Source organism: Crotalus tigris, unplaced genomic scaffold, assembly GCF_016545835.1.
Source record: "Crotalus tigris isolate CLP2741 ecotype Arizona unplaced genomic scaffold, ASM1654583v1 scf7180000018362.2422785, whole genome shotgun sequence".
Classification (NCBI taxonomy): Eukaryota; Metazoa; Chordata; class Lepidosauria; order Squamata; family Viperidae; genus Crotalus; species Crotalus tigris.
Window position 1 is genome coordinate 1455253 of NW_024096964.1, and position 24907 is coordinate 1480159.

General features: G+C 41.8%; 1 protein-coding gene across 1 annotated transcript in view; it reads right to left on the reverse strand.

Annotated features, from left to right (window-relative positions):
- CFAP299 (cilia and flagella associated protein 299) overlaps positions 1 to 24907 on the reverse strand; it is a 120809-nt gene that overhangs the window by 44576 nt on the left and 51326 nt on the right. Inside the window, exon 2 of the mRNA XM_039350893.1 lies at positions 21524 to 21666. Within this exon, the coding sequence (XP_039206827.1) occupies positions 21524 to 21666 (143 nt within the window). The remainder of the gene's footprint in view (positions 1 to 21523; positions 21667 to 24907) is intronic.

Consider the following 24907-nt stretch of genomic DNA (forward strand, 5'->3'; position numbering starts at 1 on the left):
TAATAACCAAATCTTCAAGCAGGAGTGGCTATCATAGGAAGGAGATTCAAATCAACCCCCTCAGGGGTTCAGTAAGCAATGGGATAGTAGAAACGGATCAATCAAATAATCCTTTTTTACATTATCTCAATGAACTCGCTTTCTGTTTATTACTGTTTCTGTCCCCCACGCATATGCAGGGCCCAAACATGTATTTTCTTGTTCCTGTGCAAACCTATAAGCATGGATTTAAACAAACTGCTAACTCTTTACCACACTCATTCTGTACTTTTCTGCATCAATAATGGAAAATATGTGTTTTCTTCTTTCATTGTGTATTGTGGGGCTTTTGTTAGCTCTCTTTAACGTTATTCTGAAACTGAAGAAACTGCCTACAAAGTGAAATTTTTAAAAATTGGGTGCCTCCATAAGGATCTTGTTCTGTTAATGTTCTGATTCCTTTTGAATGATGTTAACTAACAAATCTTCTATTAATCAGAGCCTGGCATGTTCATGCATGTCGGAATATGCCTCTCTTTATCTCCGTATTCCTCTGCATGCTCGTCAGCAGAAAGCTGAGTTGTGATCTTTTCTGTGCTCTCGGTTTTTCCAGCAGTCTTTCCAAAGAGGGGAAAGATTGAGAAGGATGGAGAGATGTTAATCTTCTCCACTTCTATCACTTCTAAAGGTTGACAGTTCTCCTTTATTGCACTGCGGCATTCGTTTTGAAATTTGGGTGTTGACCCCCTATAGCTGTAGGTCCACAAGTCAAGACATTCTCCTTAGTTTCTGGATCCCTTCAAGAGCTCTGCACTGACATTCCTGGCAATATCAGAGTACGTCAGTGCGTATTCTGGAGAGAAGGGAGAAAGGAGAAAAAGGACCTCCTACCACATTATTACTTGAAACATCTTGAGAAGCCATTACAAGTAATAAAAAGACTCCCCACCCCTTGTGGTGTTCGTAATGTACAGACACAAGTGCATCACTCAGACTCAGAAGAACAATGCATTTCTGGTCTGTTGTGGTTGGCTGCTTGGGTCTCTGCCCTAATACTTCATTTCCCAAACTTGCTATTAGAGCAAGTTGGGACTTCAATCCTCTGAATCAAGTGGGTAGAGAGAAAAGATCTTTTTTTCAGGCTCCAGTGTTAAAAAGCCACCTGTGGTGGAACTGTCATACGAACGAGAGAAATTAACAGAACTTCTGAATGTACTGTACACGTAATTTCTCTTCCACAAACACACACAATCCCAAATCTACATTATAAGGTCACATTTCTCTCACTTTACTCTTTTAGTTATGTTGTCCTACTAACACCCTCATTCTTAGCTTCCCGACTTTCCTTCTCAATGTCCGTATATATTTCTTAACTTGTTGGCTAAGGAAAAACGTATTTTTGATTTTGTAGCTGGAAGACAGGCTAGGAAATATATTGAAAAGGCTCGTGTATATTTGTGGCGAGTTAGTCTTCTAGCAGTGTTTTTAAATTAGGAGTTATTTATACTTCTTTAGCATCTACAATTTAATTTCACTGGTTGGATATCTAGAGGTTTCACAGGAAAACCCCTCCCAAATCAGTCTTCCCTGGGGAAACTATTAAAGACTCTAGCTCTATGCTGTTCCCCTTTGATGATTTTAAACTGTGTGGACTTCAGCTCCCAGAATTCCCCAGCTAATATAGCTGGGTTGGACTAGGTTAGGTTGAATTCTGAGAGTTGAAGTCCATACACCTTAAAGTAACAAGTAGAGAAAGACTGCTCTAGGGAAATGTAAGATTGTAAGAATTTATGTGAAGCCATCCAGAGTTACCCAGTGGTTGAATGGGCAGCTAATAAATGTTACAACAAACAAACAAATAAGCAAGCATTACAATATACTGGCTAATTAAGCAGGACTGGAGTCTTGGAGATATTGCAGTCAATGGGAGAGATGGAAGGTGTTGTGTTCGTGGTTCGTGTGTAGTTGATGAAGGCACATGGTGACAATTAACAAACACTTTATTCTCTTTCTCCTACAACTAAGCAAACAGCAAAAGGCACGCAGGCCTTTCATAGGGCCAGAAACCCAGACAGTGTTAACCAATAGGAATTGAGCATTTTCGCACCTTGCGCATGCGCACAAGGCTGACGCCACTCTGTCTGATCCCGGGCAGCTTTTGGAATGCCCGGGACCATTTGCAACATTCTGAGCCTGCTTTCAGCTCTTGCAGGCTCAGGACACAACAGAAGGCAAATCACAATGATTGTGACACCATGCTTCTATGTGACGTTGTATAATGATGCCATGATATTATGTCATTTTGATGTCAGCATAGCTTATTATGGATGCTGCTATCTGGAGATATCTGTAATTTGGATCTTCAAGAGATTATTAGAGTCTATCATATTAGGTAGAGTGATACCTAGAGAATTTTTTCACCAACAGTGGCAAAATATTTCTAGGCCTCATCACAGGTGAATGGATACTTACTGTCTTTTCAAGGTCACGATGAGCCATTAGATTAATTAATCAATATATTTATCAAATTTACATGGCTGCCCCCTCACACAAAGTGTCTCTGGTGAGGTACAATAAAACCAACAATTAAAAAATTCTACAGAGACCACTGAAAACAATTAGACTTAAGTAAAAATGAGATTGCATTAAGGAATGCATCAGAATGTTACAGAGTGTGATGCAGCCAACATCAACTTCCTGCCAGGATATCCCCAGGCCTGATGGGGAAAAAAAAATTGTAAGTGATTTTTGGAAAGTCTTAAGGCAGTGGTGGCGAACCTATGGCACATATGCCAGAGGCGGCACTTGGAGCCCTCTCTATGGGCACGCATGCCATCACCCCAGCCCTGCCTCCCCCCGCAGCCTCCTCCTCACCAGCCCCCCCTGGAGGAGAGTCACTCCCGTGCGCGGCCCACATGGAGCAGTGCAGCCAAGGACATAGCTGGGCAGCAGGGACAAGACTCTGCCCTCGCGCCCCATAGCGTGGAGATGCTGCTGTAGGGTGTGAGTGGAGGGCGTGGCTGCCATGGTGCTGCAGGGCTGCCTGGGCGATTTGTGGCGGGCCATGGAGGTGGTGCGTGGCCCTGTGGCTGGGTGGGCCAGGGGGTTGGCGGGGGCGTAGCAGGCAGGGTGGGAGGCGGAGCAGGGGGTGGGGGGCGGTTTTTAGGCACTCGGTCTCTAAAAGGTTCGCCATCACTGTCTTAAGGTGTGATGGAATGCAATGAGGAAGTGGAACTGCAGGGTGGAGGGTACATTCCAGTGGAAAAAGAGGCAACTCAGCCCAGATATTTTGTGTGAGAGAAAGAGATGAAGACAGCCCCTCCCTAATAGTTCACAGAGTATATGATAGAGGCAGATAGTAGAGTCTTCAGTCTGCAAGATTTTTGAAACAATATAGAATTCAGCTTGAAAGAATTATCATGTGCAATCAGAAATAGAACCCAACAATGATGAAAACTGTCTTGAATGCATTTGGGTCAATATAAAAGTGGGAAAAATGACATTGCCATGGGTGTATACTATAGGCCACCCAACCAAACAGGAAATAGATGAACTTTTTGCTAATCAGCTAACTAAGGTATGCAGGAAACACATCACAATAGTAATGGGGCACTTTAATTAACCTGGCATCAACTGGGAGACAAACTCTGCACCAAATGGAAGATCAAACAGATTCCGGACAAACCTAGCAGACAACTTTGTCTCCCAAAAAGTAGAGAAGGGAACTAAGGAATTAGCCATATTGGATCTAATCCTCACTAACAGAGATGAAGTGATCAAAGGTGTTGAAGCTACAGGAACCTTGGGGGAAAGTGATCATGTAATATTGGAATTCAACATTATGGAAGCACAAGCAATAGAACACAGTCAAACTAGAGTCTTGGATTTTAAGAGAGCTAATTTCAATAAACTTAGAGACAGCTTAGGAAGGATTCCATGGATGAGAATCCTTAAGGGGAAAACAACTCAAGGAGTTTGGGAAATTTTGAAAAGTGAGATAATAAAAGCTCAGTCTAGCACAATACCAACAAATAAGAAAAATAACAGCATTTAAGTTGACTACTTTATTGTATTCTGCCTATAGTACAGGGGTGTCAAACTGCCGGCCCATGGGCCGGATGCATCATAGCAAAACCGCGCCCACCCCATTGCCGGCAATGGTAAAAAAGTCACGATATGTCGCGACACGTCACGTGACGTTGCGAGTTTGACACTTCTGCTATAGGACAAGAATCTCCCTAGACTGCTCACCTTCCCTTGGGAAAAGGTAGATATGGTTTCATGGAAGTTAGATGGGGTCAATCCTTGGTCTCTTGCAACTGTGCAACAACTCTAGGATACCTCTCTGCTCGGCTCCCTTGTCCTTTCCTGGCTGGGAATTTTCCAACACAGTTCCTGCATTGTATATCTCCTGCTAAATGTGATGGACCATAAATTACTTCTCTCCAACATATTGCTTCCTGACTCAGCAGTTTTATTTCTAACATGAGTAGCCTCCAAGATGATCATTCCACGCCATCAGCTACATTGGCTAGGATGGTGAGACCTTGGAGTTCAGCCTCCGGATAGCTTAATAAGGGGCCTCTAAATAGGGGGTTACTAACTACGAAGTCCAAAAGTCAGCTCCACAGACAGGTTCTGAACTTGAAGTTAGTCTTATGAATTCCCCAGGTTAGATATTTAGGACCGTCTCAGAAGCAGCTTAACTAGTTCCACCAGCCTTTCCATTACCGTGTTCAGTTTCAGAAGAGACCAGCTGTTTCGTCAGCAACAAAAGAGGTTTGGCATTTATCCTAATGTGATAACAAAGAGCTTTGCCAGGATGTTCAGGATTGGTTTTTTTTTTTTTTTTTAAAAAAGTAAACTAGGGAGCCTCCTGCTAGGAATTCTCTAGGTGCTAAGTCCAGGCTTGCCAAATAAGGAAAGAATTTCAGTGTTCCAGTATCTGAAAAAATAAAATTTGGCACGACTCATATTTTGTAGAAACAGCTGTCCTTCAAAGGGTACCTGCCAGATGTATGACAGTATATTGTTAGAAGGCTTCTAGGTAGGCAAGGCTGACACAGAAATTGGTTATCCTTCAATTTCTCTTGCAATCTTTAGATTATAGGAGAGACCATAAAGATGTATTGTAATATAACTGTCTGGTTTGGTACAACAACTGAACAGGACAGGTACAAACTCCAATGGATAGTTAAGACTGCAGAAAGAACAGTTGCAACCAGCCTGCCTTCCGTAGAAAACCTGTATATTGCGTGGGTTGAAAGGAACATTGAGAAGATATCTGCAGACCCCCTCACATCCTGTTTCAACTCCTCCTCTCAGGATGTTGCTATAGGGCAGGGGTGTCAAACTGCCGGCCCACGGGCCGGACGTGTCACGAGGAAACCGTGCCCACCCCATTGCTGGCAATAGAGAAAAAGCTCTGATACGTCGTGCGACATCATGTGACGTTGCGAGTTTGACATGTCTGCTATAGGGCATTGCAGGACAAAACAACTAGACACAGGGACACTTTTTCCTTTGCCACTTGGCAAAGCCAAGCTTATACATGCTATGGTTTCCCCCCAAGGAACCACGTATGTTCTATGGAATGTAGATTTTCTAAAATGCATACATCACTCACTATACCATTACTGTGTCTCCATTCCACATGACTATGTAGGAGATGACCGGATTGAGCCCGAGGGCGGGGGCAAATGCGTCATCAGTCTCGAGTCCCTTCACACCCACAAGAGATCTAAATCCAGCCCACCTTGAATTAATTCCACTGATTCTTATCTACCACCTATTTGTTTTCACCGTCAGTACTTCAGATTCTTGTAGAGACCTTAAGTTTGCAACAAATCCTTATATTCATTTGAGCTGCCTGGGTTTCCTGACTTCCTACCCTTGACAGATTAAATGGTAATGGTGAAATACTTAACAGAAATGATCTCATACACCTGGGTTGGATTGGATCCCAAAAATCAAGACATACCAAGACTACCTGGATTTAAAAATCCATTATTTATTCCAGAGCACTCAACAATTAATGATTAGGCAGGTGATTTTGCTGTTTATAGTACGGTTCTCTATTCTTTTCAGCAGGGATTTTTGGTGGGGAGAATGAGAAAAAAAGTGAAAATGATTCCAAACCAAACATTGAATTCCCTTTGAAAAAACTGAATTACACCTGTACCCCATTAGATTATAAATACCAGCAGAGGAACAATGACTTAAATTACAAGCCAGATTCCTGGTCCATGTTTCACTGCAAATTTTTTCTTGCTAACACATTCCTTTCCTTTAACAACTAGAACCAAATGAGTATCATAACACATAAATAATGCTCCCTTGATAAAGGGCTGCAATAAAATGGAAAGGGAAAGCCTTATACATCAACTGCAAACTCTTCAAAGAACCCCCGAAGGGTTTAAAGTATGACTGCTGCATTGCATTGTTAATTGTCCAAATCTTTCTCTTTTTTCAGGAGGGAGAATTTAACTGGATAATATTATAACGTGTAGTTTAATGTCTTTTGACAACTTTGGAAAAGTTGCTTTTTAATTCACTATGTGGGAAACTTGAGGACAACAAGGAAGTGCTCCCTTCTAGAGCGAAAAACTAATCTTTTTACAGTTCTGTTACAAATGCTTTGTTGCTCTGCAGGGAAGATGTGGCTGTCCAGATGTGGCTGGACTCTGAGTTTCATCAGAATGGATAGTGATGAGGAATGATGGATCCCTGTTTCCTATAACTTATTTTTGGACCCTGCAGGGTGATTCTGCGGCTAGTGAAACTCAGTGAAACTACCACACCCCATTGGTAATGTCCATTGACCATGAATCAGGGGAGGCAACCTAATTCTTAAAGACAGTGAGAAAAGTATTGATAGCTTGGGGTTGAACTTTGGAGTTCTTGGTGCTCTCTGAGCTTGGCTGTTTTCTTGCAGATGTTTCATTACCCAACTAGGTAACATCAACAGTGCTAAAAGGGGGTGGGGTCCTTGGTGAAGGTTTGCCTACACGCAATTTTTTGGGGTTTTTTTTTGCATGTTTTCTGAAACATTTGATGCCCAGATGAGAAAAGTATCCCCAGAATGCCCCATTCATATCTATTACAATAAACAGCAATAAACCAAGATGCCCAGAATCAGAACTCTGCATATTTTTTCCTGGATTCAGCATCGGTATTATAGATATGATTAGTTTGTCTCTTTTCAAATGGCTCTTCCCCACTAATGCAGAGCATCAGTCATCCTTTCCTTAGATTTCCTCAACCTGGCCTCAACCAGGCTCCTGAGATGGCAATGGCCAACATTTCCAGCCAGTTCAGGATTTGTATTGGATAATGATGGCTAGGAATCTGGAGAGATAAAGTTCCCACACAGATATATTCGTTCGTTCGTTCATTTGTTTGTTTGTTTGTTTGTTCATTCATTCATTCTATATAGCTCATTCATTCATTCATTCATTCATTCATTCTAAATAGCTGTCCATTTCACCAGAAGTGAATCTGATGGCATACAATACATGAAAATATTCAGTCGGGGGTGGGGGGGGGAGGAGAATGCTTTACATCACAATTACTTTGTTTTGGCAAACATTTCCAAAACATAGTGAGCCTATATGGATATTAGATATTAGATAGCCGATAATTTTGCACAAACACAAAGCAAGAAAAGGAGCACTTAACATTAATTGTTTAGATGCTCTAGTCTAACAAAGATTACATATGTCATTCCAGGCTGCAATAATTTAATAAATAAATAGTTTGGTGTATTATTTAGTGCTTGGCCATTAGTATCTTTCAAATCTACTACTTAGTTTGCCTTCTAAAAAGAAGACCAATATTAAAAAACCGAATTCCTCTAATGCACTCTAAAGATTAGGATTATTGACTATTATTTATTTGCATCTTGAAGAAGGGGCAAGCAAAGAAAACGCTGGCTTGATAGCATCAAATCTGATGCAAAGTTGATCATCCAACAACTGGAAGAAACTGTGCTTGACAGGGTAGCATGGAGACCACTTGCCTATAAAGTCACCAAGAGTAGGGCATGAGTAAATGGTTAAAAACAACAATAACAATCCTGCTCTTAGTGTAGTGTAGTGTAGTGTAGTGTAGGGTAGAGTAGAGTAGAGTAGAGTAGAGTAGAGTAGAGTAGAGTAGAGTAGAGTAGAGTAGAGTAGAGTAGAGTAGAGTAGAATAGAATAGAATAGAATAGAATAGAATAGAATAGAATAGAATAGAAAATGGAATGGAATGGAATGGAATATAGAATAGAATAGAATAGAATAGAATAGAATAGAATAGAATAGAATAGAATAGAATAGAATAGAATAGAATAGAATAGAATAGAATAGAATAGATATGGGACTTGAACTCAGTGTCTCTTGCTTTCTACCACTAGATCAAACTGGCTCTCGATGAAGCAAAGATTAAAGCAGAGCAGAGTACAGCAGAGCAGAGTAGGGTAGAGTAGGGTGGGGTGGGGTGAAATAGAAATAAAAAGAATAGTTGGAAAGGACTTTGAAGGTCTTCTAGTCCAACCCCCTGCTCAGGCAGGAAACCCTTTACCATTTCAGACAAATGGTTATCCGATCTCTTCTTAAAAACTTCCAATGAGAAAGTCTTTCCTTCTCTACAAAATTTCAGTCTCACATAGCATGTGTAAGTATAAGTAGATGCATTATTTTGCCTAATCCATCCCATGTCATATTTTTAACTGGTGGGAGCCTCTCCCAGTATGAAGAAATGCTATGGCATGGAGGAGATACATTAGATACATTAGATCATATCTACACTGTCTGGTGCTCAAGAGACAGTTTGACAGATGTTAGCAGAAAAGTTTCATCTATTACTATTGTGAAAGTTTCAGCTTGTTGAGTTCACAGAGGTCAGTTCCTAGAACTGACCTAGAACTAAGGAGAAACTTCCTGACAGTGAGAACAATTAATCAGTGGAACAGCTTGCCTCCAGAAGCAGTAAATGCTCCAACACTGGAAGTTTTTAAGAAGAGACTGGACAGCCATTTGTCCGAAATAGCGTAGGGTTTCCTGCCCGAGCAGGGGGTTGGACTAGATGACCTCCAAGGTCCCTTCCAACTTTACTACTATTACTACTATTACTATCTGCTACTGGAACAGGTTATCAGATAATCCTTCAGATAATTATGACTATATGTAGCAGAGGTTGGAGACAACTAGTTTGATTGCGGCACTCCAGTCCTGGATAAAAGGACCTCAGCCTGTTCTGTTCAAACTCATCAGAAGACATATGACTTGTCAAAGACAGATGTCAGTCTGGGCTCCCATATTTTTAGCTAACTTTTCACTAAGTTAAATTCAATTAAAATTTTCACAACTATCCAGTAAGCTTAGGATTAATCTCATGTCTCTGAAACTTGAGGATGATGCAGTATTTTGTTTCACATGGGCCTGAGGATTTAAAAAGAACATTGCATTAATGGCAGTTATTTAGACTTTTGGTGGCCTTTGATGCTGGGATTGTAGAGCGTTTGTGCTGAAGTTGCAGATGGTTAGAGATGTGTTTTACAACGTCAGCTCATTTCTGGTAGACAGAGATAAAATGTCGAGGGTGGATTGTCACTCACATTATTTGTTATCATATTTGATCACATTCTCTGTAAAAAAAAGCCTACTGTAATCAACCATATATTATATCAAGAGAAACAATGTTTGACCCACAATCATTCATGTTTAAGGCTGATTGGGAATTGCAGTGCAGGCTTTATAATTGATGACCTGCACCACAGAGTTATATGTCCTATGGCAGAGTTTGAATTTCAAAAACTGTATAGTGAGTGCATAGGCAATACTTAATCTCCGCCTGGGAAATCAAACTTTATGATCTATCAAATCACTGTGGAAACTAGAGCCATGGTGGCACAGTGGTTACAATGCAGTACTGCAGGCTAACTCATTGCTCACTCCAGGAGTTTGATTCTGAGTAGCTCAAGGTTGACTCAGCCTTCCATCCTTCCAAAGCTGGTAAAATAAAAATCACATGAAGTATTAGAACCGCTTTGTAAAGCTTTAGTAAGGCCACACCTGGAATACTGCATCGAGTTTTGCTCACCACATTACAAAAAAGATGTAGAAACTTTGGAAAAAGTGCAAAGAAGAGCAACTAGGATGATTAAAGGCCTGGAGACTAAAACATATGAAGAACAGTTGCAAGTCTGGAAAATGGCCAGACTAGAAAAAAGAAGGACTAGAAGGGACATTATAGCAATGTTCCAATATTTGAGGAGCTGACATAAAAAAGAGGGGGTCCACTTATTTTCCAAAGCACCAGAAGGCAAGACAAGAAACAATGGATGGAAGCTAATCAAGGAGAGTAGCAATCTGGAATTAAGGAGAAATTTCCTAACAATGAGAGCTATCAACCAATGGAACAACTTGCCTTCAGCAGTTCTGGGCAGTCCATCACTGGAGGCTTTCAAAAAGAGACTGGACAATCATTTATCTGAAATGGTATATGGTCTCCTGCTTGAGCAGGGGGTTAGACTAGAAGACCTCCAAGGTCCCTTCCAACTCTATTATTCTGTTAAGAATAAAACCAGAAACAACATCCTTCAGTTATTGAGCGTTCAAAGTCTTCAATCTTCCCAGCTGAGATTGAAGGTCTTGAGAACAAGCCCCAACATATCTGGAAGGTGACAATTCTGCTGGCTTAGAACCACAGCAAACCTTGATGTCACCTCAAGGCTAGGTGCAAAATGAAATCCTCTATATTCTTTCCACCAGGAGAGGTAGAACCACATCAGATCTGCAAGGCTGTCTGTCTGCCGAGAAACTACCTTTGCCTCCTTATCACACAGGACAACAGTCAGCAGTTCTTAACACCCGGACACACCATTCAGATGTGAATAGGGACCAAAATTCAGTCTACAAAGTCAGAGGGTACTATGCAAGTTGTGATTTTGCTGTACCACAGACAGCAACAGACACATTAGAATTCTTCTAGTTGGGTAACATAATAACAGAGTTGGAAGAGATCTTGGAGGTCTTCTAGTCCAGCCCCCTTTTTGAGCAGGGGACCCTATACCAGTGATGGCGAACCTTTTAGAGACCGAGTGCCCAAACTGCAACCCAAAACCCACTTATGCATTGTCGAATGCCAGGTGGGTGTGGCCCATTGGAGGGTGTGGCCAATTGGGTGGGCGTGGCTTCGGTGGTAATGGCAGACGGGATGGGACTAAAAAGTTCAATCAATCAATTCCAACTTTGCAGGATCTTTTTTTTTTCCCGCGAAAAGTTGAAATTGACTGATTGATTGAACCTTTTTTTTTTTTGCACATGGCGGCAGAGGCCTAAAGCGAAAAGATTTTATAAAACCCAGCTGAAGGCCTAGGACCGGGGCGACGGTGCGCGTGCCCACAGAGAGGGCTCTGAGTGCCGTCTCTGGCACCCGTGCCATAGGTTCGCCACCACTGCCCTATACTATTCTGGAAAAATAGCTATCCAGTCGTTTCTTAAAAGCCTATAGTACATGATAAACAATTCATTCAAGAATGTTTAATTAATTCTATAAGCCTGTGGTTTAAATTTCTGAATAGCAAGCAGGTAATCGAAGGAAACCTACAGTATACGTCCATCAAGACAGGATAAAACTTAAGGACTATAATTTGACACCAAGAAAAAACCCCTATCTGGCTGGGGTACAAGTAGATACCTAGCATCTCATTGACAAGTTTTGCCCAAAAAAGATCAGCCACAAGGTTTTTGTTTTTTTTTCTCCTTCTCTTCCTGATTGTCAAGAAAAAGAGTGGCTGACGTGAAGCCACAAGCTGTGAATTTCTTTCCCTTTTAGCTGTAGTCAGCTACATAGCAAGACTTCAGTGGCTTGTATGGTAACACATGAAAAAAAACCACAGATACCTCTGGGTGCAACGTGGAGACAAAACTGAAACGGGGGGGGGGGTGGCTTCCTGTTTTCAGCACGCTTGCTTCTTATCGGCTAAGCCATCACTCTCACATGTGGTGCCTCCTTTATTACACAACCTAATCAAATCCAAAATATTCAGGCTGCAAACAAAAATATACATCTGGCTCTGGATCGTGGACTACGTTGAGAGTTTGGAAAAAGTGCAAAGAAGAGCAACTAAGATGATTAAAGGGCAGAAGAACGGTTGCAGAAATTGATTATGGCCAGTCTAGAGCAGTGTTTCCCAAACTTGACAATTTTAAGGCATGTGGACTTCAACTCCCAGAATTCCACAGCCAGCGTTGCTGGCTGTGGAATTCTGGGAGTTGAAGTCCTCATGCCTTAAAATTGTCAAGTTTGGGAAACACTGCTCTAGAGAAAAGAAGGACTTGGGGTGGACAAGATAGCAGTATTCCAGTATTTGAAGAGCTGCCACAAAGAGGACGGCGGTCAACTTATTTTCCAAAGCACCAGAGGGCAGGACAAGAAACAATGGATTGAAACTAATCAAGGAGAGAAGCAACCTGGAATTAAGGAGAAATTTCCTAACAGAGAATATTTTCCCCCCAAGAGTAGGGGCCTTGCAATAATTCCCACTCCCCAACCCCACTTTCTGAATTCAAAATGAGAGTTCAGAGTAATCAGAATAAAACCCCCAAACAAAGGGAATCTTAGAATGACAGCTCCAACTAGTTTGTTCTGGTGTTAATTGTTCGGAGTCTTAAAAATTGCTCTGGTTTTACAATACCCTTTTAGCATTGATAGCTGTGCATCAGGTATGCATGTTTTATACCAAAAGAAAATATCCTGAAAGTAAACAGAGGTTTTTTTTTTTTACTTAATATGTGGCGGTACCAGGCTAATCTTATCAGGGCCAAAAAAACTAAATATTGGTTTGGATTTGGAATGGGAGAGTGCCAGAGAATTCCACAACTATAGGGAAGATAGGGAAGATGATGAATAGGCAGATAGACAGAGTCATTTTGTGGCAAGATGGGGGGAGCAAATAAATTCAATGAATGAATGAAAATGGATGGATAAAGGATGGAGATAGATAGATAGATAGATAGATAGATAGATAGATAGATAGATAGATGGATGGATGGATGGATGGATGGATGGATGGAGAGAGGGAGGGAGGGATGGACGGACATACAGACAGACAGAGACAGACAGACAGAGATGGATTATACATAAGTAGATCTAGATAGATAGATAGATGATAGATAGATAGATAGATAGATAGATAGATAGATAGATGGATGGATGGATGGATGGATGGATGGATGGATGGGTGGATGGAGGGATGGATGGAGGGATGGACGGACATACAGAGAGAGAGAGAGAGAGAGATGAATTATAGATAAGTAGATCTAGACAGATAGATAGATGATAGATAGATGATAGATAGATAGATAGATAGATAGATAGATAGATAGATAGATAGATAGACAGACAGACAGATGTGATGGCTCAGTGGTTAAAGACAGCTTGTCAGCTGGAGAACTGACAGTGCAGGTTTGAGAGCCGAGTTCTGTGCAACCGGGTGAGCTCCCGATACGTGCCCCAGCTCCTGCCCACCTAGCAGTTCGAAAGCATGCAAATATGAGTAATAAATAGATACCATTTTGGTGGGAAGGTAACAGCGTCCCATGTACCTTGATGTATAGACATGCTGGCCACATGACCACAGAAGTGTCTTCAGACAATGCTGGTTCCCTCGGCTAGGAAACAGAGATAAGCACTGCCCCAGACAGTTGGACATGACTGGACAGGAGAAACCTTTATATTTACCTTCGGATGGATGGATGGATGGATGGATGGATGGATGGATGAATGGGTGAGTGGGTACACAGACAGATAGGCAGACGTAGTCCTTAACTTACAACCATTCATTTATTGACAGTCGAAATTACAACTTCACTGAAAAAAGTGACTTACAAGAGGTCCTTGCACTTACAAACCCAGCAGTGATCTTCCCTCCAGCAAGCAAAGCAAATGAGGGAAGATTCACTTAATGACCACATGGTTCATTTAACAACTGCAGGGATTCACTTAACAACCATGGCAAAACAACAAAAGTCATAACACTGGGCATCATTCACTTAACAAACACCTGGCTTAGCAATGGAAATTCTGCTCTGAATTGTGGCTTGAAGTTGAAGACGACCTGTGGATAGAAAAATAGACAGAAAGACAGACAAGCTGAGAAAACTACACGGTTGTGTTCATGAAATCAGTAGAGCGTGTTTCAAAGGAGAATCTCCTCTTTTTATCTTTAAACAAAGAGATGAGCCTGCAGTCCATATGCTACCTTTTGACCTCAATAATCTCTCTCTCTCTTTCTGTGCATATCTTATTTGTGTGTATCAGTGCAGGGGAGAAAACCCACAACTAAATGCATATTGGTTTCTGTGCAACTGATGAATTGATTATGTGCCATCCAGTTGATGTTGACTCTTGGTGACCACATAGATTTTCTCCACAATGACTTCCTTTCCTGCTAGCTTCCCCTAAGTCTTCAATAACTATTTTCCCACAAGCATTGGGACAGTATAAAGCTGGAACTCCAAGAAGTTGCTTGTGTGGAGCTGTAGGAATGTGCTGTGGTTACGAGGGACTTCTGTGTTCTTTTAAAATAAAATTTTCACTTTTTTCTTTTTAAAGCTTGCTTTTATGTTGTTTGTGAGTCACCCCGGGTTAATGTTGCCTAAAAGATAGCTGGCTGTGTAAAATGTTTAAATAAATAAATAAATAAATCTGTCCCTAACCTGTTCCCTTAAGGTCTTTTTTGGTGTATTGCACACCAATAATCAATTTCTGGCTATTTACCAGAAACATTTTCACCCTAGCTGACTTTTTAAAAATGCCTGAGTGCCATGGCTGCTGTTTGCTAATAAATATAGCAAGAAATGGAAATAGAAAAGACAGATTCTTAATAGTTAAAATGCTAACAAAGAGACGGACTAGGGGTGACATGATAGCAGTCTTCCAATACTTGAGAGGCTGTCACAAAGAGAGGATCAACCTATTCTCCAAAGCATCTGAGGGCAGGACAAGAAATAACAGGTGGAAGATGATGATGATGATGATAATAATGATGGTGATGGCTTTGGAAGAATATCTGAAGAACAATGATGAAGATGCACAGAAATTAGTATATCAGGAAGGCTTACTGACTACTGGAGAGACCAAACTGGCCTACAAGAAAGACCAAATGAAGAACAGAATAGAGGCATGGGAAGACAAAGCACTACATGGCCAATACATTAAAAAAAAAATAGCTGGGAAAGCAGATAATAACAAGACCTGGCAATGGCTAAGAGCAGGAAAATTGAAGAAAGAGACCAAGGGACTAATTCTGGCTGCACAACACCAAGCCTTAAGGACAAATGCATATAAAGTCAAAATTGAGAAGACAGCAACAGACAGTAAGTGCCGCCTATGCAAAGAAGCTGAAGAAATAGTGGACCACCTGGTAAGCTGTTGCAAGAAGATTGCACAGACTGACTACAAGCAGTGGCATGACAAAGTAGCAACAATGGTGCATTGGAAGATTTGCAAAAAATATCATTTGCCTGTAAGCAAAAACTGGTGGGATCATAAAATAGAGAAAGTCATAGAAAATGATAAAATTAAACTGCTCTGGGACTTCAGAATTCAAACAGACAAGCACCTGCAACATAACACCCCAGACTTAACAATTGTCGATAAGAAAGACAAAAAAGTCTGGATAGTGGACGTGGCAGTGCCTGGAGATAGCAGAATAGAAGAGAAAGAACTGGAGAAGATAACAAAATACAAAGACCTACAAATAGAAATAGAAAGACTGTGGCAAAAGCAAGCAAGGGTAGTACCAATAGTAATAGGCTCCTTGGGTGCAATCCCAAAACAACTGGAGCACCACTTGAACACCATTGGCATTGACAAATTCGCTATTAGTCAATTGCAAAAGGCGGCCTTACTAGGAACTGCTTCCATCCTGCGACGATATCTGTAATACCATCAAACATCCACATCTGCCTATCCCAGGTCCTGGGTAAGGACTCGATAGGTAGACAAAATGCCAAATCCAGTCTGAACATCTGGCTGACCGTGCGATGATCCATAATAATAATAATAAAGTTGGAAGGGACCTTGGAGGTCATCTAGTCCAACCCCCTGCTCAGGCAGGAAACCATGTACTATTTCAGACAAATTGCTGTCCAGTCTCTTCTTAAAAACTTCCAGTGTTGGAGCATTCACAACTTCTGGTGCCTGGCTGAGGAATTCTGGGAGTTGAGGTCCGCAAGTCATAAAAGGGCCAAGTTTGAAGACCCCTGGTCTATGCCTTTCCTCAACTTGATTGTACTTCCCATGTGTTGGATAAACCACCAGTAAATGTAAAAAGCCCAGCCAAAGAGCCTGTTAGCCCGGAATGGTGGGTGTTTCTCAACCTATGCGTGAAACGCCAGCTTGTGAAAAGCTGGCCTACGTGCTCCTAATTGGAAACCTGCCTAGGAAAAAGGCAGCATGTGAATGGAAGCAAGGAAGGGAATAAAAACACTCCCCCCTCCTTGAAGTCACTACTCCCGCTCCCTGCTTTGCATGTCAGAAACACACTCGCTGCTGCTGCTGCTGCTGCATTTAATTTCAGTCTGACACCTGCTGAATTTTGCTTTTCGGGAACTGGAATTACATTTAAGGCTTGGGAGTTGAGGCCTCCTGAAACAGCCAAAGCAAGAAGCCAGTTGAGCTTAATGAACTCATTCAAATTACAGATTTGCTGGCTCAGCCACTCTGCCGAGAGATATCGCAGCATGGATGTGAGCTTGGCTGCTACCACTTACCTGAATATGTCAGAGAGGATTGCTCAGCTGACACAATAATAAGAAATGAGTCTAGGCAGGCCCTTGGCTAGGGAGACGTGAAGGGGAACACCTTCCAAACTCAGGAGAACACTGCAGGGTTGTTAAAAGTGTGTCCTGGATTTCTCTTGAATCTCGATACAACAAACAGAAGCAATTAAGAGAGAGAGAGAACACAAAGAGGGTGTTGTCCTACTGGTGCCCCACTTTTGACTTCCAAGACAAAACTTTGCAGGAGAGGAACACTCTTGCTCAACGCATTCAGTCGCTCCAGCTCAAGGCAGGCATGAAAAAAAAGGGACAGTACAGGCAGTCCTCGACTTACAACGGTTCCTTTAGTGACCACTCGAAGTTTCAACAGCATGGGAAAAAGTGACTTATGATCGTTTTTCAAACTTATGACCGTTGCAGCATCCCCACGTCAAGTGGTCAAAATTCGGACGCAATGGCAGCTGACTCATATTTAGGACAGTTGCATTGCCCCGAGGTCATGTGACCCCCTTCTGCGACCTTCTGACAAACAAAATGAGCGCAGAAGTCAGATTCACTTAACGACTAGGTTACTAATTTAACAACTGCAGTGATTGGCTTAACAAATGTGGCAAAAAGGTCACAAAATGGGGTAAAACTCCCTTAACAACAGAAATTCTGGGGTCAACTGTGGTCATAAGTCAAGGACTACCTTATAGGCTAAAGTGCTGAAGCTAAGATGTTCCAGTATACTGAGACAAGAACAACAATCTGGATAGGGATGCCGCAGACCCTGGAGACAGCAGGATAGAATGGAAAGAACAGGAGAAAAATCACAAAATACACAGACTTGTAAATGGAAATAGAACAACTGTGGCAAAAGAAAGCAAAGGTAGTACCAATAGTGATAGGCATCTTGGGTGCAATCCCAAAACATCTGGAGCACCAGTTGAAAATTATTGGCATTGATATAATCACTATTAGTCAATTGCAAAAGGCAGCTTTACTAGGAACAGCTTACATTCTCCGAATATATCTTTAACACCATGAAACAACATCTGCCTATCCCAGGGCCTTTACGAGCACCTGAAAAGTGGATAGAAACACCAACTCTAGTCTAAATATCTGCCCCCTTCCCCTGGTACCCCAAGTGCATCTTTATTTTGATAAATATTTAATCCAGGGCCATCATAATCAAAATAAAAAGGAGGGAAAAAGTCACAGTGGCATAACGCCTGTATATGCCCTCCCCCAATGGATGTTTCTAATAACAGAGTTTGTAATGATGTGGCTGGTTATATAAGCTGGGGACATTCACTAACAGAGAAAATATATTTTTCATACAGAACGTCAAACAAATCTTGATACAAATAAGAAGAAACTTCTCCTACATACGGGGATTGCCAACTATTTAATAGACTTTCTGGTGTTCAACAAATAGAAAGATTCCAACTATTTAGACCATTTGTCTGAGTGTCTTGGACAAATGGCTGTCCAGTTGGAGCATTCACAGCTTCTGGAGGCAGGTTGTTCCACTGGTTAATTGTTCTAACTGTCAGGAAGTTTCTCTTTAGTTCTAGGTTGCTTCTCTCCTTGCTTAGTTTCCATCCATTGCTTCTTGTCTTGCCTTCAGGCGCCTTGGAAAATAGCTTGACTCCCTCTTCTTTGTGGCAGCCCCTGAGATATTGGAACACTGCTATCATGTCCTCCCTCTTCCTTCTCTTCATTGAACTAGACATACCCAATTCCAGCAACCGTTCTTTATATGTTTTAGCCTCCAGTCCCCTAATCATCTTTGTTGCTCTTCTCTGCACTCTTTCTAGACTCTCAACATCTTTTTTACATCGTGCTGACCAAAACTGGATGCAGCATTCCAAGTGTGGCCTTATCAAGGCATTATAAAGTGGTATTTGCACGTGTGTAACTGCCACCAGAGATAGAACCTTTTATAGGGGTGAGGCTACCCTTTTCTGAGGCACTTGATTCACAGTTTCATTGGGAGACCCCCAATGATCAGGTAAAAAATGGAACAAACAGGCTATGAAACATCTCACAGCATTTTTGTTCCTCAGGCCTGCACCATTTATAGCAACACGGCCTCCAAGTACATTTCGAAATTCAATTCTAAGAGCTATTTCTGATCTGTAAAACTTTACACATCCTGGGGCAAAATGCCTAGAGGACAGCGTATGAGATAACATTGGAAGAGTCTCAATTTTATGATTCAATATTAGCTGAGGCTAACTTGGCATGTCGATGGCTCACATTTTCTAACTTGGTATGTATTTATCTTCTGGGACATCTATACAAGTAGTGTCAACGTCCAGCTTGAGAATCCAAATGAAACTCCAGGTTCATTCCGTTTTCTGAAAATCTTACTGTTTATTGAATATACGGCATGGTTTTGTTGAAGCAAAACTAATTCTGAGGTTCCCAGACATCCGTTCATAAAAATTAAACAATATTTTTTCCGGCCAAACCCCCAACCTCTCACCTAGTACATGTAAACGATTTTAACTTTGTTGTGGGAACTTTCTGCTTCCTCTCCGCACCTGCTGGGGTGTCCTTGGAAAGGTTTCAGGCTCTCACAGTCTTCAACAGAATTATAGAGGTTTCGTTTCTCCATCTAACCCAGTGATGGCGAACCTTTTAGAGACCGAGTACCCAAAACTGGCCCCGCCCCCGCTCCACCCACTACCCCACCCCCACTCCACTCCACCCCGCCTGCCTTCAGGGCCCATCGCAAATCACCCAGGCAACCCAGCAGCGCCATGGTGGACACGCCCTCTCCCCGCACCCTGCAGCATCAACTGTGCGTGATGGGGTGTGAAGGCAGAGTCTTGTCTACGCTGCCTGGCTGCCATGTTCTTGGCTACGCTGCTCCGCGTGGGCCATGCTTGGGGGTGACTCTCCTCCAGGAGGGCTGCTGGTGAGGGGATCATGGGGGGAGGCAAGGCTGGGGTAATGGCACATGTGCTCACAGAGAGGGCTCTGAGTGCCGCCTCTGGCACCCATGCCATAGGTTCGCCACCACTGATCTAACCCATTCTAAAGCAACAGCTCCTCCTTTTACTCTAATGGCAAGTTGAAATGAAGAGGCACGTAGCTGCCAAAGTTTCGTTCTTGGCAGGTAGTCTTCAACTTACAACCACAATTTGGAAGAGAATTTCCATTGCCAAGCAAGGCCGTAGTTATGCGAGTTATGCCTGATTTTTTTATGACCTTTTTTGCCACAGTTGTTAAACAAATCACTGCAGTTGTTAAGTGAAACCAGCTTCCCTCTTTGACTTTACTTGTTAGAAGCTGGCTGGGAAGGTCACAAATGGTGACCTCACATGACCCAGGGATGTTGCAATTGTGGTAAATGCATGCTGGTTGCCAAGCACCTAATTTTGATCACCTGACTGCGGGGTTGCTGCAATGGTCCAAGAGGACCAGTCTTAAGTCACTTTTTTAAAATGCTATTGTAACTCTGAACAGTTGCTAAATGAAGGTTTGTAAGTCAAGGGCTGCTCATCTTGTCGAATATGTTTCCTCAAGTGAAGTAGGTTGAACTTTTGATTCCTTTTTATGGTTCCAACTGGAAAGTAAATGTTCTAATGCAGAGGTCTTCAAACTTGGGCACTTTAAGACTTGTGAACTTCAACTCCCAGAATTCCCTAGCCAGCATGGCTGGCTGGGGAATTCTGGGAGTTGAAGTCCACAAGTCTTAAAGTGGCCAGGTTTGAGGGCCCCTGTACTAATGTCTATGCAAATTCTCAGTCATCCAGGTCATGGCTGTCCCAGAGGTGCTTTTCAAAAGGCAACTGGGCTTTCTTTGTTTTTTTTCCTTTGAAAATGTTTTGCTTCTCATCCAAGAAGCTTCGGTTCTGATTGAATGGTGGGAAATGGAAGGATTTATATTCTTTGCAATCATCTAATTGTTAGCAGTCTGAAAGTCAGTTGTTAGCTCTCTCATTGTCTCTGTATTGTCTGTGTTGTAGACAGGAGGTATAGGTGGTGTCATATCCCTCCCCCTCTGCTGAGAGAGGGCTGTTCAATGTTAATATTGATCTGTGTTAAAATTGAACAGTCCTCTCTCAACAGAGGGGGAAGGACAGGGTATTACCTATCTCTTGTCTACAACACAGCCCTTTCGGCAATTCCAAGAAGGTTCCACAGCCATTTGCACTTTGATTCAGGTGACCCTGAGGGTAGAGATAAACTTCCCAGTGGCCTCAACGACTCTCAGAGAGCCAATAACCAACCTTTAGAGTGCTAAGGACCAGATGACTACAAAGATTATAAATTCAGTGGTGGGATTCAAATACCTGAACAACTGGTTCTCATATTTGATACAGGCCTGGTCCTCCGATGCCTAGAACGACTTCCGGAAGTAGCATCCACACACTTCCGGTGGGCCGTTCTAGGCCTGGGAGGACTCCTCCAGGCCTCCGAGGCCTAGAACGGACTTCCAGAAGTGGTATCCATGCACTTCCAGTGGACTGTTCTAAGCCTGTGAGGCCTCCTCCAGGCCTCCGAGGCCTAGATTGGACGTCTGGAAGCCAGTCGGTTATCCGAATTCAGGTAAATTTAGCTACCGGTTCTCCCGAATCAGTGCAAACTGGCTGAATAAATCCTTCCATTCCCCACCATTCAGTCAGAACTGAAGAAACTTCTTGGAGGAGAAGTGGAACGTTTTCAAAGAAAAAACAAAGTCCAGCTATCTTTTGAAAAGCACCCTTGAGATAAGGGTTCTAATGTGTCTACAAACAGTTGAAATTTCCAATGTGGGCAGAAGACGACTCACCAACCTCAGATCACTGCGCCTGGGGAAAAGTTTCTTTTTTCCACTGAAATAGGCATCAAATTCATCCACCTTCAAACGATGGGCATAATCAATATAGGCAGAGACCTCCTGGCCACGGGCATTTCGATCGCGAATGAAGACTATGGACTAGAGAGAAAGGGAAAAGCATTACTGCACTCAAGCATCCACAAAACATAGTTTGTGCCATTTACCTAGTTTCTTTGCAAGATCAGGATTTTAGTTATTCTGCCCATCCATCCTCCTAACCCAGGGGTAGGCAAACTTGGCTCTTTTATGACTCGTGGACTTCAACTCCCAGAATTCCTGAGCCAGCCATGCTGAGGGGAAAGGGAGGGGTTTCCAAGCTGAGCCATGCTGGCTCAGGAATTCTGGGAGTTGAAGTCCACAAGTCATAAAAGAGCCAAGGTTGCCTACCCCTGGCCTAGCCATATAGCATATTAAAGTAACACACATACTTTGCCTAAAAATGTCACACATTCTATGGATTTCTGAGGCATTCTATACAATGCCAGCTTTTCACCCATTGCTGGTAACATATACATTAACCGGAATTTATGATAGTGGTAGTGGCTGTTGGTTCTGAAAAGAAACAAAGATTGCATGTTTTGAGAAAACCGAAAGCTGTTTTCAGGCTCCTACTTTAAAATAGACTTTGGATTGTCACTGACAATAAGATCAGGATATAAAGATCAGGAAGAGGCAAAATTGAAAAGTATATTTAATATGAATATAAGCAAGGAGGAACCCATAGTGAAATCATAAAAAGAAGAGTTATACAGAGTTACTTTTCTATTTATCAGGATAAAAAAAAAAGACAGAAGGTTCCTATCAAAAACTACAGTATGAATCTTCTCAAAAGAAAAAAATATCTGAGCTGCAATCAAAACATTTTTGCTAAGGACAGAAAAATATTTTCTCTTCGTGGCCAGATCTGAAATACATATTGTAGCTATGAAGATTTAAAAGACAAACATCATGCTATAGATTTATGAAACATTAATTCGTGGTTAAAAAAAGAAGAAATTAACAATAATCACCTTAAATCACATGGGATGTTCCTGTGTTTAAAAAGTTGACAAAGCAGGGGCTGTCTTATGTTCAGTGAACAACATAAAGGATATCTTTCAACTCTCCTATGACTATAAAATTAATTTCCTAAAGTGGGTGTTTTCACACAGACCTACCATGTGGAAAATGACAAATTTATACAGCTCTACAAGGAAGCAGTCAGGATGTCTCCCTATGTGGTTGTTTTTTAAAAATAAAACAGCTTCAAATACCTGATCAAAAATATCTGGAAGACACCCCCCACCCATAAAAAAAAGTCCTGTGATAAAGGAACAAAGTTTCGTATTTTTTGCTTTTGATCAAATATCACCTGTCAGCATTCATCTCCATTTTCTCCCTTTTTCCAAAAATTCATTTAGAAGTACTTAAAAAGCTTTCATTCATAAAATGTACAAGTGTGTTGGGTAGATATTCTTAAGATGTTCTATATTTTTTTTTCAGTTTTACCACACCTTTCTCCCTCAGAGAAAGTAGGTTTCGCGGGAGGTGATTAAACATTTTCTCCCTTGACATGATCAGCAGAAGATAACTTTGTTCACGCTAATAATTAATGTGAGTTTCACAGGACGATCACAAAGGTGTGTCTACTACAAGGACACGTTAAGGTGGTAGGAGACTGCAGGTATCCTCAACCTGGCTCCATCCAGATGTTTCAGGAATTGAGTTCCAAGAATTTCTAACCAGCATGACAGAAAGGTTAGCACCAATCTTCAGGTTGGCCTTTTCATACAAGATTGGGACTGAACAGGGCTTATCCTAAAAACTAGTCAAAAATAAAAGAAACAGCAGCATGTGGTAAGAGCTTGTGGGAAGGCAGCCCCCCCCCAAGAGAAAGAAATATGTTTGGAAATATTTAAAAGACAGAATATATTTCCCTAAAGGATTTTAAAGCAGAAACCACCCCCCCCCCGAAGTCTCTCTGTCCCAAACAGGAACACAGAGAACAGAAATGCAGATGTGATAATCTTGTCAGAAAGACTGGAATCAGGAAACTGGAATTAGGAAGAAAGATCCCTAGAATCAACACCAAAAATCCAACAGTCATCAGCCACAGCCCAAGGGAAGCAGGATATGACCGTTGGGACATAATAGGATTAACCCACCACCATCAGAATACCAGAAAGGCACACGTAGACTCAGGTCAAAGTTCATGCCACAGGAACAACTCGAAACAAAAGGTTCCAGAGGGTATAAAAACTCACTCCCTACATGTGCTCACTCTCTTTCCTTCCAGAACTATCTTTCTGTCTGGCTCTCCTCTTCAATAAACTGCAACCTTCTTTTTAAAGCAGTCACCATGTTGTTTATTCCTGGCTTGGACTGAATCATGATGAAGACTTTTCCTTCAACATGCTACAAGCACCCATGAACATACAGAAGGGTTCACCATGAAAATACAGAAAGGTCTACCATTAGAGGGCAACACAGTGGCTCAGCAGTTAAGACAGTGGGCTTGTCAGTTGGAAAGCCAGCAGCCCGGGTTTGAGACCCGAGTGCCCATGTGATGGGGTGAGCTGCCATCCTCACTCCCGTTCCCGTCAACCTAGCAGTTCGAAAGCATTCAAATGCAAGTAACAGCTCTCCGTGACGTCATGCTGGCCACATGACCATGGAAATGTCTTCAGACAGAGCTGGCTCAGTGGCTTTGAAATGGAAATAAGCACCGCCCTCTATAGTTGGCAACTACTAGTGGTGTAAAATCTATAGGGTCTCTCTCTCTGTGTGTGTTCGTCTCTCTCTCTCTCTCTCTCTCTCTCTCTCTCTCTCTCCCATTAAAGATGCCAATACTAGAACTACAAGTACAGACAAAAATATCAAAGCAGCAACTAACAACTAAATAATATGAAGATGAAATAGTCATTCAAATAAGAAATAGTGCTCCGTACAGACAGGTGGAGGAGTGTCTTTAGAAAAAAACATTAGAAAAATAAAATTGGTCTGTAGATGGTGAGAGGAGTATATATCTAGTCCTTGTCTATTTGGCATATATTAAATTATTTACTTCTGCATCATTTGGTGATTACATTTAAATCACAGAAATATTAACTGAATTATGCCTTTCCTACCCACAAATAGGTCTTTACATATTTTATTACATATTTATAAAATGCGAGTTTTGTGTGGGCATTAAACCAAATGTAACATTTTACATGGACAATACTATTTCAATCAAATGAAAAGACCTTTAAATGAAGGGTCTTTGTTTAGCTCTGAAAGGATTTTATTTTATTTCCTTATTCCCTCAAAGTTAAAGTGTAGAAATCCATGCTCCTTTGTCTATATTTTTATTGAATGACAT